Below are 13,750 nucleotides of genomic sequence, written 5' to 3' on the forward strand. Positions count from 1 at the left end.
CAAGGTTCTGTGCTAGGACCAATTTTATTCACTTTATACATGCTTCCCCTTAGGCAGTATTATTAGACGGTATTGCTTAAATTTTCATTGTTACGCAGATGATACCCAACTTTATCTATCCATGAAGCCAGAGGACACACACCAATTAGCTAAACTGCAGGATTGTCTTACAGACATAAAGACATGGATGACCTCTAATTACCTGCTTTTAAACTCAGATAAAACTGAAGTTATTGTACTTGGCCCCACAAATCTTAGAAACATGGTGTCTAACCAGATCCTTACTCTGGATGGCATTACCCTGACCTCTAGTAATACTGTGAGAAATCTTGGAGTCATTTTTGATCAGGATATGTCATTCAAAGCGCATATTAAACAAATATGTAGGACTGCTTTTTTGCATTTACGCAATATCTCTAAAATCAGAAAGGTCTTGTCTCAGAGTGATGCTGAAAAACTAATTCATGCATTTATTTCCTCTAGGCTGTACTATTGTAATTCATTATTATCAGGTTGTCCTAAAAGTTCCCTAAAAAGCCTTCAGTTAATTCAAAATGCTGCAGCTAGAGTACTGACGGGGACTAGAAGGAGAGAGCATATCTCACCCATATTGGCCTCTCTTCATTGGCTTCCTGTTAATTCTAGAATAGAATTTAAAATTCTTCTTCTTACTTATAAGGTTTTGAATAATCAGGTCCCATCTTATCTTAGGGACCTCGTAGTACCATATCACCCCAATACAGCGCTTCGCTCTCAGACTGCAGGCTTACTTGTAGTTCCTAGGGTTTGTAAGAGTAGAATGGGAGGCAGAGCCTTCAGCTTTCAGGCTCCTCTCCTGTGGAACCAGCTCCCAATTCAGATCAGGGAGACAGACACCCTCTCTACTTTTAAGATTAGGCTTAAAACTTTCCTTTTTGCTAAAGCTTATAGTTAGGGCTGGATCAGGTGACCCTGAACCATCCCTTAGTTATGCTGCTATATACGTAGACTGCTGGGGGGTTCCCATGATGCACTGTTTCTTTCTCTTTTTGCTCTGTATGCACCACTCTGCATTTAATCATTAGTGATCGATCTCTGCTCCCCTCCACAGCATGTCTTTTTCCTGGTTCTCTCCCTCAGCCCCAACCAGTCCCAGCAGAAGACTGCCCCTCCCTGAGCCTGGTTCTGCTGGAGGTTTCTTCCTGTTAAAAGGGAGCTTTTCCTTCCCACTGTAGCCAAGTGCTTGCTCACGGTCGGTCGTTTTGACCGTTGGGGTTTTACATAATTATTGTATGGCCTTGCCTTACAATATAAAGCGCCTTGGGGCAACTGTTTGTTGTGATTTGGCGCTATATAAAAAAATTGATTGATTGATTGATTGAAGGGACAGACTCCATGTTGAGCTCTTGTGATCAAGCGGTTGTGCAGACTATACTGAATGCCCATGTGACCTCCACTAGGGCATTATACGGCAATAAGTGGAAGCTTTTTACCCGTTGGTCCAGGCGGGGACCCTCAGTGTTGTCCTGTGCCAGTGCTGCTGAGCTATCTTTAATCATTGTTTGACAGAGGTCTTTCTCTCTCTGCAATTACAGTTTATGTTGCTGCTGTCTCTGCTCGCCACATTATGGTAGATGGTTACTCAATAGGATCGCACCCCCTCCTTTTTATCAGAGACGGTTTTAACCTTCCATGCTAATTGGCCAGTTACCTTGCCTGTCTTTACCCCACAATCTACTGCAGAAGCTAATTCTAATCTGTTGTGCCCTGTTCGTGCACTTGGACGTTATATTGAATTGACAGCTGCCTTTCGCAAAAGTGGTGCTCTGTTTGTCTGCTATGGGGCTCCAGGAAGTGCTGCGCCTTGTCCAAGCAAAAACTGTTGCAGTGGGTTGTTAATGCTATATTGCAAGCTTATAGGAACAGCGTCTGTCAACCTCCTCCAGTGAAATGTCATTCAGCTCGAGGTATATCTACCTCGTTAGTTTAAGACATTTTAATCCATGTAATTTGGGGTAATTGTGGGAGTGGTTGCTTTGAGTGACCGGGGCTGAGCGCAGCAACTCCGCCTCTTGTAACCTTAGACCATAAAGGAGCTACTTGCTGTTATGTTGTTGATGTGTGTGTTTGGAGTAATTTATTACAAACACCTGGAATAATCTGGCTTGTTGTGTGGTGAAGCATCCTAACGGATCTTCTGACATCTCTGTTGAATTATTCATGTTGAGTGAAACTCTCGTCTTATTTAATGTTGTATGCTAATGGGGTTAGTACTTTTAGCAGCTGCCGGTAGGTCCACTTAATGATTGATTACTGAGGAAATACGTGGCTCATATCTTTTACTGTCCACAACAACGTAAATTGTTAGAACCACAGCGCAGTCACCAAAAATATTATTTTTGAACTGAGCTGAGCCTGTTAGCTGGCGCTTCGGAGTTGAAGAGAGGGGCATATTCAGCAGGGTTCTAGCGAGGACCACTTTAGTGCCAGGTAAATTATGTATAATATTTGTAAGATCAAAGTTCTTTTTTGTATGTTTCTGTCAAAGTCTAAGTTAATAAATTAAATAACATTGAAAATGTTAAAAACAAATTAACGGACATAGCATTTACAATCTTTTTCAAAAATGTCACACATTAGTTTTTAATCCAGTGAAGCGGGCAGTTTTTCTGTCATCCTGACAGTTTTTTTTTTTTTTTTCTTCAACAATTTTAGTGGGATTGCATTATTTTTCTTTTTGAACAATATAACACCTAATTGCCTTGTTTGAACAAAAGCTGAACTTGGACTGATTTGTCAAACCTGCTGTTTTAAATGAAAAACTTTGAGTCAGTTTTTCACTTTCCTCTGTCACTGACGCTGTGCTTTTCCTCCTCCTCCACTCTCTCCCACTCCTCCTCCCTCTCTGATCACTCACGCATCTGTTGTTTTTTAAACTCTGAGCTTTTTGGAAACACGAAGCCTTTTAACTATAAAATAAACAAAAAAATTCTGAATGTACAGTGAGGAAAATAAGTATTTGAACACCCTGCGGTTTTGCAAGTTCTCCCACTTAGAAATCATGGAGGGGTCTGAAATTTTCATCTTAGGTGCATGTCCACTGTGAGAGGCATAATCAAAAAAAAAAAAAAAAAAAAAAAAATCTGTAAATCACAATGTATGATTTTTTTTTTTTTTATAATTTATTTGTATGTTACTGCTGCAAATAAGTATTTGAACACCTACCAAGCAGCAAGAATTCTGTCTCTCACAGACCTGTTAATTTTTCTTTAAGAAGCCCTCTTATTCTGCACTCTACCTGTATTAATTGCACCTGTTTGAACTTGTTACCTGTATAAAAGACACCTGTTCACACACTCAATCAATCACACTCCACCCTGTCCACCTTAGCCAAGACCAAAGAGCTGTCAAAGGACACCAAGGACAAAACTGTAGACCTGCACAAGGCTGGGATGGACTACAGGACAACAGGCAAGCAGCTTGGTAGAAGACAACAACTGTTATGGTTATTTATGAGAAAGTGGAAGAGACACAAGATGACTGTCAATCTCCCTCGGTCTGGGATTCCATGCAAGATCTCACTTTGTGGGGTAAGGATGATTCTGAGAAAGCTCAGAACTCCACAGGAGGACCTGGTCAATGACCTGAAGAGAGCTGGGACCACAGTCACAAAGATTACATTAGTAACACATGATGCTGTCATGGTTTAAAATCCTGCACGGCATCAAGGTCCCCCTGCTCAAGCCAGCACATGTCCAGGCCCGTTTGAAGTTCACCAGTGACCACCTGGATGATCCAGAGGAGGCATGGGAGAAGGTCATGTGGTCAGATGAGACCAGAATAGAGCTTTTTGGAATCAGATCCACTTACCATGTTTAGAGGATGAGAACAACCCCAAGAAAACCATCCCAACCATGAAGCATGGGGGTGGAAACATCATACTCTGGGGGTGCTCTTCTGCAAAGGGGACAGGACGACTGCACCGTGTTGAAGGGAGGATGGATGGGGTCATGTATTACAAGATTTTGGCAAACAACCTCCTTCCCTCAGTAAGAGCATTGAAGATGGGTCATGGCTGGGTCTTTAGATTATGTCTCTCACAGTGGACATGCACCTAAGATGAAAATTTCAGACCCCTCCATGATTTCTAAGTGGGAGAACTTGCAAAATCGCAGGGGGTTCAAATACTTATTTTCCTCACTGTATCTTCAGATACGGATACAGAAAGACTTTCATGGCGGGTTTTTTTTTTCTTCAGCTCAGAGCAGAGACATTGTTTTCACCTGCGGCCCTTCATATCGTGACACTGTGGCCACAGAATGCGTTGACTCTCTGATCTCTGCTGTTTGCGATTTGATACGAAGGAAATGAGAAATATATATTTTTATTATTACTTTAATTATTGGTTTAAAATAGCAAAACTATGACTCTGTAAGCTTGAAATACGATCGAATTGGTACATTTTCAGCAACATTTCAGTTCCTTTTTCAGAAATACTGTGCTGGGCGGCACAGCTGATTTGAAACTGAGAGCCAGGCGGAAATTTGCAGTACTGGGCGGGGCCGCCCAGCACCGTCCACCGTGGCTAGAACCCTGATGTTCAAGCTTTTTTTGTCCTCACACACTGAGCCACCCACGCTCCACCCCTTTATGCATTATGAGTGCATCGTGAATGAGTGCGGGCAGGGCTCACAACTCGATTCAACATGGCGATGCCCAGAAAAGGATGTCAATTCAGTTGTTCTGGGTCTTGATAGAAAACCAGTTGGGTACCGTAGTCTTGTTTGAGGGTGGGTGCTAAAGGGGTAAAATGAAAAAGCATAATTCTACTTCCGGAGGCCGCCCTTATCTGTCTCCATCAGAAACATGGCACTTTCTCTGAGTTTTTGGGCAAATTACATGGCAAACAAAGTGAAGACGTGGTGGAAAGCAGACATGTGTTGCAGTTTGTTTATGACCCGGAGCGCAAACATGTCAAGCCAGTTATTTCAGGCAAGAGACATCTGCTCTGTCAAAGTGTGTAGGCTAAAACTTACCGATACGGCCTCTCCCATTTGCCTCGTCTTCCCTTCTTCGCTGGGAACCAAAAAAAAACCTACACTTTTCATGACTGCTTCTATGATTGCTTTCTCCTTTTAAAAATCAAATCAATTTTATTTATATAGCGCCGAATCACAACAGTCGCCCCAAGGCGCTTTATATTGTAAGGCAAAAGCCATACAATAATTACAGAAAAACCCCAACGGTCAAAACAACCCCCTATGAGCAAGCACTTGGCGACAGTGGGAAGAAAAATTCCAATTTTAAGAGGAAGAAACCTCCAGCAGAACCAGGCTCAGGGAGGGGCAGTCTTCTGCTGGGACTGGTTGGGGCTGAAGGGAGAGAATCAGGAAAAAGACATGCTGTGGAAGAGAGCAGAGATCAATCACCAATGATTAAAAGCAGAGTGGTGCATACATAGCAAAAAGAGGTGAATAAAAAGAAACACTGGGTGCATCATGGGAAACCCCCCAGCAGTCTAAGTCTATAGCAGCATAACTAAGGGATGGTTCAGGGTCACCTGATCCAGCCCTAACTATAAGCTTTTTCAACAAGGAAAGTTTTAAGCTTAATCTTAAAAGTAGAGAGGGTGTCTGTCTCCCTAATGCGAATTGGGAGCTGGTTCCACAGGAGAGGAGCCTGAAAGCTGAAGGCTCTGCCTCCCATTCTACTCTTACAAACCCTAGGAACTACAAGTAAGCCTGCAGTCTGAGAGCGAAGCGCTCTATTGGGGTGATATGGTACTATGAGGTCCCTAAGATAAGATGGGACCTGATTATTCAAAACCTTATAAGTAAGAAGAAGAATTTTAAATTCTATTCTGGAATTAACATGGAGCCAATGAAGAGAAGCCAATATGGGTGAAATATGCTCTCTCCTTCTAGGGGCAACTGTTTGTTGTGATTTGGCGCTATATAAATAAAATTGATTGATTGATTGATTCTAGTCCCTGTCAGTACTCTAGCTGCAGCATTTTGAATTAACTGAAGGCTTTTCAGGGAACTTTTAGGACAACCTGATAATAATGAATTACAGTAGTCCAGCCTAGAAGAAATAAATGCATGAATTAGCTTTTCAGCATCACTCTGAGACAAGACCTTTCTAATTTTAGAGATATTGCGCAAATGCAAAAAAGCAGTCCTACATATTTGCTTAATATGCGCATTGAAGGACATATCCTTACCAAAAATGACTAAGATTTCTCACAGTATTACTGGAGGTCAGGGTAATGCCATCCAGAGTAAGGATCTGGTTAGACACCATTTTTCTAAGATTTGTGGGGCCAAGTACAATAACTTCAGTTTTATCTGAATTTAAAAGCAGGAAATTCGAGGTCATCCATGTCTTTAAGTCTCAAAGACATTCCTGCAGTTTAACTAATTGGTGTGTGTCCTCTGGCTTCATGGATAGATAAAGCTGGGTATCATCTGCATAACAATGAAAATTTAAGCAATGCTTTCTAATAATACTGCCTAAGGGAAGCATGTATAAAGTGAATAAAAACGGTCCTAGCACAGAACCTTGTGGAACTCCATAATTAACCTTAGTCCGTGAAGAAGACTCCCCATTTACATGAACAAATTGTAATCTATTAGATAAATATGATTCAAACCACTGCAGCGCAGTGCCTTTAATACCTATGGCATGCTCTAATCTCTGTAATAAAATTTTATGGTCAACAGTATCAAAAGCTGCACTGAGGTCTAACCCGACGAGCACAGAGATGAGTCCACTGTCTGAGGCCATAAGACCATTTGTAACCTTCACTAATGCTGTTTCTGTACTATGATAAATTCTGAAACCTGACTGAAACTCTTCAAATAGACCATTCCTCTGCAGATGATCAGTTAGCTGTTTTACAACTACCCTTTCAAGAATTATTGAGAGAAAAGGAAGGTTGGAGATTGGCCTATAATTAGCTAAGATAGCTGGGTCAAGTGATGGCGTTTTAAGTAATGGTTTAATTACTGCCACCTTAAAAGCCTGTGGTACATAGCCAACTAATAAAGATAGATTGATCATATTTAAGATCGAAGCATTAATTAACGGTAGGGCTTCCTTGAGCAGCCTGGTAGGAATGGGGTCTAATAGACATGTTGATGGTTTGGATGAAGTAACTAATGAAAATAACTCAGACAGAACAATCTGAGAGAAAGAGTTTAACCAATTACCGGCATCACTGAAAGCAGCCAAAGATAACGATACGTCTTTGGGATGGTTATGAGTAATTTTTTCTCTAATAGTTAAAATTTTATTAGCAAAGAAAGTCATGAAGTCATTACTAGTTAAAGTTAAAGGAATACTCGGCTCAATAGAGCTCTGACACTTTGTCAGCCTGGGTACAGTGCTGAAGAGAAACCTGGGGTTGTTCTTATTTTCTTCAATTAGTGATGAATAGTAAGATGTCCTAGCTTTACAGAGGGCTTTTTTTAATAGATCAACAGACTCTTTTTCCAGGCTAAATGAAAATCTTCTAAATTAGTGAGACGCCATTTCTTCTCCAGCTTACGGGTTATCTGCTTTAAGCTGCGAGTTTGTGAGTTATACCACGGAGACAGGCACTTCTGATTTAAGGCTCTCTTTTTCAGAGGAGCGACAGCATCCAAAGTTCTGCTCAATGAGGATGTAAAGCTATTGACGAGATAATCTATCTCACTCACAGAGTTTAGGTAGCTACTCTGCACTGTGTTGGTATATGGCATGCATATGATGCTGTGTTTGTGCAGGGTGTCCCCGGAAGTGGTCAAATCCCGCAATATCGGCATTAGATGCAAAGAAGGCGACGAAGTGTTAAAATAACTATTTTCAGACTGTGGCTGATGATGTGAACATGGCAAGTGCCATAAAGCAGGGATTTATGGTAGTGTCTTTAAAACACCGCCATCTTATAGAGGTTGCTCCTGTCGCATAACACAACGCTGACTGCCAACATCAGCATGAGCTGAGTGTATCTTGTCCTTTCTGAGCATTTCATGAGAAATATCTGTGATGATTTATAATGTACTAGCGTAATGTAAGTGTGGTATGACACAATGATAGTACACTCTACTCAAAAGATGGGACAATGCACGATATTGGGTTTACAAGATCAAGATGATATTTTAACACTATTTTTAGTAAAGCCTAAATGATGAAATATACCACCTTTCTACATGCAGTGGGGAACTGCGTCAGGAATGGCATCTGCTGTAAAACTTGTGCCAAATTATCATGCAGATCCACCTCGGATCTGCTGTGGCGACCCACAGTGACGATAAGGGAGCAGCCGAAGGGACTTAATATCCTGTAATGAATGTCACTTCAGTTCACTTTTTGGGCATGATTTATATGTAGGAAGACACAGAACAATATGCAAGCATAGAAAAAGGGTTCATCACAACCCCAACTGACTGACTCATTTTTACTATCTGACAGCTTGTGTGTTTTTTTTTTAAAATCCCCTCCTGACTGAAGCCCGAAGCGGGATTATGTCATGATTTCCGTCTCTGTCAACTCCTCTCACACTTGTAGGAGGAATTTCGTAAAACTTGTTACAAGTCCTTGTTTTTAGGTTGGTAATACTCGTATTATGATATCGTTCGAGTTGGGCCCATTTTACCAGAGTTATGGCCCTTGATTAACAAATCTAGACTCTGTCAGTTTCATGAGTGGGTGCCTGCATTCTGAAATCGACTCCTCTCATGTTTCTAGTCGGAACTTTAGGAAACTTGGTACAATTCCTTGTTATGGGTTGGTAATATGCACATTGTGATATTGTTCAAGATTGGCTGAGTTTGGGCCCTTGATTAACAATCCTAGACAATGGCAGTTTCATAAGTTTATGTCTGCATTCTGAAATCAACTGTCACATACCTTGAAATGTTATCAGAATGTAGCAAGCACTTGTACCAAAGCAGCATTTGCCAACGGGAGATATTGTGTTCTCAGAACACTCTTGTTATAATAATTGTCCGCTAGTCGTTATTTACTTAGCTGCTGCATTATGTTTAAACCGCATCCTCCAACCTTCTGGAAAATCTTGTTCCTTGAGTGCCTACTTGATGCACACCTTAGCCATCGGGAAGGATCACAAGGAGCTGTAAGCTTTATTAACAGACATCTGTGCACTATTCACCACATTTGCTGCTGTCAGTACCATCCACACACACTCAGTCTGTCTCTTTTCTGTTCTGTCCTCTCACACTGACTCCCTCCCTTTTCCTTCCCCACCTCTCTGCCTCACTCTCTCAAAACACACACACACACTCCTGTTACAAACTAACCATTTGCATGGAATAAATGTTGACAGATTTGCTGCTAGTCGCCTCAGACTGTGCACACTGCTCTGCTTTAAAGCTGCAAAGTGTGACTGCTTGTGAATAGTTGAGATTTTCGAGATAAAACAGCCACCCCCCCCCCCCCCCCCCACCCACCCCCCCAAAAAAACCCTCCAGAACAACGTAAGACGGCTTTTCACTTGGACAATATTGTCGCATTTTAATATTGTGTTGGTACAAGATCTTGTCACACCCCTAAATGTAAAGCTATAAAAACTATAATAATAATAATTGGCTTGTTGTGTCATTAATTGTCCCAACAGATCATCTAAGAAGTGTGTGTGTGTGTTTTCCAGTATTTTAACTTGCATTAGTGACGTTAATGTGTTAGCAGGTATCGTAGGCTAGCTGATGTTAGCTCCGCTTCAGACTAAGTCCACAGTTAATGAAGCGGTAATCTGATCATAATTTTTATTATTCCACCAAAGCCACCCATCAAGAAATATGCTTTCATAACAGTAAACCCACAACCAATGTTACATAGTCAGCATTGTTCATCCCATGTACAATGCTGACATACTGAGTGGCGACATTCGCTGTACCAGGATTTTCACTGAGAGCCACCATATTGTTTCCAACTCCATAGTGATCTGGCATCAATCACTTTGTAAATCACACACATGTTAAGGCAGCAGGTTGTTGGATGCATGGTTTTGCACTCCAAAAAGTTTCAAAAATGATAAGATAATCTGAATGCTGATATGAAATGTATAGATTTCCTGTGGCTACAGAAAGGAGAAAAAATAAAGCAACATCCAGCTCATGTCTTTGTCAGGCGAGTTCATATTAACACTTACACCTAATTAGTTCTGTATCTACCTTTCAAGCATGTATACTGTAAATATGGCTGGAACACGCTCACTATTTTATAATTGGCCTTTACCAAACTTGATTGATCCAATCAGTGCCAGGCCAGGAATGCAAGTTCCCCCCCCCCTTAAAGAATTTATCATTTTTTCATAGAAAAACATCTACATATCACTTACAAAGAGAAAACATAAAAGTGCAATCAAAATACATTAAGTGTGCCACAGCCCGAACCTTCACAATTTCCCCAACACCAATTTTTCCAACCATAGTCCCTCCAAAATAATAATCAAAATAAATAACTACATTAATAATATAAATAATAATAATAGAAAGAAGCTCCTATAACAGTCATTTCATTCAGGTCCAATATTTTTCAAAGATCTAAGATTAAAAAAAAACAAACAAAAAAAAAAACGGTTGCTGTACTTTCAGAAACCCATTGCCCCCCCAAGACTAAACTTGATTTGTTTTTTGAGTTTTAAGAAAAACATTAGCTCTTTCAACCATAAAGAAATAGATGGGGCATGTGGAGCTTTCAGGGATATTGTTATTCTGCAACATGTTAGCAGTGAGGTAAAGGCAATTACATCCGTTTACTAGTTAGAGACACTATGGGGACTCCAGGAATTCCAAAAACATGGATCAGCGGACAAGGCTCCAGCCTGATGCCAAGAACTTGAGAGATAACATCAACATATGAAATCCAATATAACTGAAGTTTGGGGCAAAAAAAGAAAATAAAACAAAAAACAAATGACTTAAAGTAGACCTGCATTGAAATAAATGTGGTCAGATCTCAGAAAGAAATAGCTATGTATTTATAAGATGCTTATGAATGCAGTAAAGTAAATTTGCAAGCCCAAATTTGTAATTCAGCAGAGAAATCTTCATTTAAAAATGACAAATTTGCAGCTAAAATTTGGCCCTCAGCGAAAACTGTTTGTACATCCGGGTCATTGCAGTGACGTCCGGCAGAAGACGGAGCGCTCCCGCCTTCAGTCCGATCCCGCATTGAAATCAATTTTATCTGTTAGTAATGTTACTGTTATACACGTCCTGGTTTCACCATCCAAAAGTAAGCAGCAATGAATGTGAGATACAGCTCTGCATGCTCAGATCAGCGGCGACATCGACAGCGGGTGACGTTCTTCCCCGATGCCTTGCTCTCTGCCTCCGCTGCGCTTACTGAGTCTGCGTGCTCGATAAACGCCGAAGCGGGCCACTCACATCGCCCCCGTGTCTGCTTTGCAGCCGGCACCACGTCCCTGTCTACTGAATGGAGGTGCAGCCAACTTGGCAAAAGTCCAGAGACTACGTTCGCTGTTCTGATGCGGAGCGGTCAGTGACACCTGTTGCTGCAAGGACAGACTTTCTGCAGCACCGCACGTCTCGGTAATCGGAGCCGCAGAGCTCCGTGGCCGCTGAGAGAGGTTTATATCTTTTTAATGACTTGGATTCTTTGCGGGTCCCGCCTCCGTACCCCACGACGGTAACACCGGAGGTGAAAGACAATAGATTTTCAATGCGACACCACTCAATCAAACGGGCGTATGAAAAAGGCCCCCAAAATAATTTTCAAGCACAAATAAAAGAAATGTGTACTCACCAAACGTGCCGCAAGACAATATGAAGTTTTAAAAAAAGTATATCCTTCCGTATAAGAAAAGAAAAAGCTGCAGATGCAAACTGACGTAAATCCACAAATTACAGTTGGTGCGCGCAATGCATGCTGGCATAGGGTCTTCTCCCTGACGTCTCGGCAGCATCCCGGATGTGATGATAGTTTTGTGGAGGGTTAAATTTTAGCTGTAAATTTGTCATTTTTAAATGAAGATTTCTCCGTTGAATGACAGATCTGGGCTTGCAGATTTACTTTACTACATTCAGAAGGATCTTATGTGTAAATGTCATTTTTTGGTCCAAAGATCTGACTGCATTTATTTCAGTACAGGTCTACTTTAAATCACAGGGAGAAGAGTTATATCTATCACACAGATCAGAGACACTGGGATAAATTTTGGATAATTTGGACTTTAAGTGCAGTCTGTGTACTATTTTAAATTGAATAAGGGGAAGTCTTGCACTAGATGATGGCATATGAATTCTATCTACAGCCTTTTCCCAGAAACCTTCCCTGAAGTCCAGACCCAACTCTTGTTTCCACAGATAGTTTTGACTGAATGATAGTCCGTTGAAAGAACAAGCTTATATATTTGCAATATGAGCTTTCTTATGGGGCATAAGTTCAGAGGTCCTCCCAATGATATGGGGAACTCAAAAAAAAAAAAAAAAAAAAAAAAAAAAAAAAAAAAAAATAGATGCATAATGTCTAATTTGGAGAAAAAACAAAACAAAATAAAGTAGATGAGGGCAGGCCATATAAGGAAGAAATATCAGTAAAATTAAGAAATTACTTATTTATCATGAAGGAAATTATTTTCCCAGAGTACAAAAATGGTAAACAGTGGTTAGTTAAATACACATTTACACAGTTGCATTTGTGACATATAAAAGTAAATCATCTGCGTACAGAACAATCCTATGTTCTGTACTCCCACAAGTCACATTCTGGAACAAGGTAGAGATTCTGACACTTAATGATAGTGGCTCTATTGCTAAAACAAAAAGTAAAGGGGAGCCTGATTTATGCTTCTGCAACTGCTGGAATGGCGCGTGAGTGCAGAATTTAATTATCAATGTCCATTGTTCACTGATGTTGGCTAATGTCCTTAATTTCACGAATCAAAAAATGAAAACTAAAATAACACATGACCACAACGATGTCATGTTGGCAATTTTGCTTCCTCTGAAAATTGCTCAATTGTTGATGCTGCCAGTTGCTCTCACCCCAGAGTTTCTTTTTCAGGTACATCTACATGTTTTTTTAATCCAGCATTCAATCAGTTGTATGTGCACAGTATCATACATGCACTAAACGACATCACACTCAGTGGGTACAGTGTTTCTCTGAAATCCAGCAGCATTGCCTGTCAAATCCTGTTTAAAAGGTTATCTGATCATCGACATTTGTCTATCATTTTAATTATTAATCATGCTGATTAATCCCTTTAAACGTTCTACTACCCAGTGCTTACTGGGTAGTAGCTATTTTCAGTCTTGATGTGGTCTGATAATTATATGAAACTCTGTGACTCCATTCACAGTCAAATGAAGCTATGCGATAGAACTGTTTAAACAAAATGTGCTTAAATTTGTTCTGCACTGCTTTATTCCCAGGTACATCGTACTCTGGCTACGAAGCAGCTGTTTACTCGGCAGCCTCCAACTACTACCAGCAGCAGCAGCAGCAGAAGCAGGCAGTGGCAGCTGTAGCAGCAACAGCAGCATGGACAGGAAACGCCTTCACCAAAAAACCCCCCTTCCAGAGTAAGCACCTCCGACCCAAGCAGCCGCCAAAGCCCCCACAGATCCACTATTGTGACGTGTGTAAGATCAGCTGTGCAGGCCCACAGGTGAGTTCAACACAAAAGCAGTTTGTTGAATCTCCTTATTGCCGTGCATTCACTTGCCATTTTCAGCTCACATGGACCGAAGGTCCAGTCAGCTTGTGCTGTCCATCATTGACCGCATGTGTAAACATCATC

General features: G+C 40.9%; 1 protein-coding gene across 2 annotated transcripts in view; it reads left to right on the forward strand.

Annotated features, from left to right (window-relative positions):
- The window catches only part of zfr (zinc finger RNA binding protein), a 95,384-nt gene that overhangs the window by 24,718 nt on the left and 56,916 nt on the right, over positions 1-13,750 (forward strand). For both annotated transcript variants that reach the window (XM_034169730.1, XM_034169731.1), the window contains exon 6: positions 13,383-13,618. In XM_034169730.1, the coding sequence (XP_034025621.1) occupies positions 13,383-13,618 (236 nt within the window). The remainder of the gene's footprint in view (positions 1-13,382; positions 13,619-13,750) is intronic.

This window comes from Thalassophryne amazonica, chromosome 5 (genome assembly GCF_902500255.1).
Source record: "Thalassophryne amazonica chromosome 5, fThaAma1.1, whole genome shotgun sequence".
Lineage (NCBI taxonomy): Eukaryota > Metazoa > Chordata > Actinopteri > Batrachoidiformes > Batrachoididae > Thalassophryne > Thalassophryne amazonica.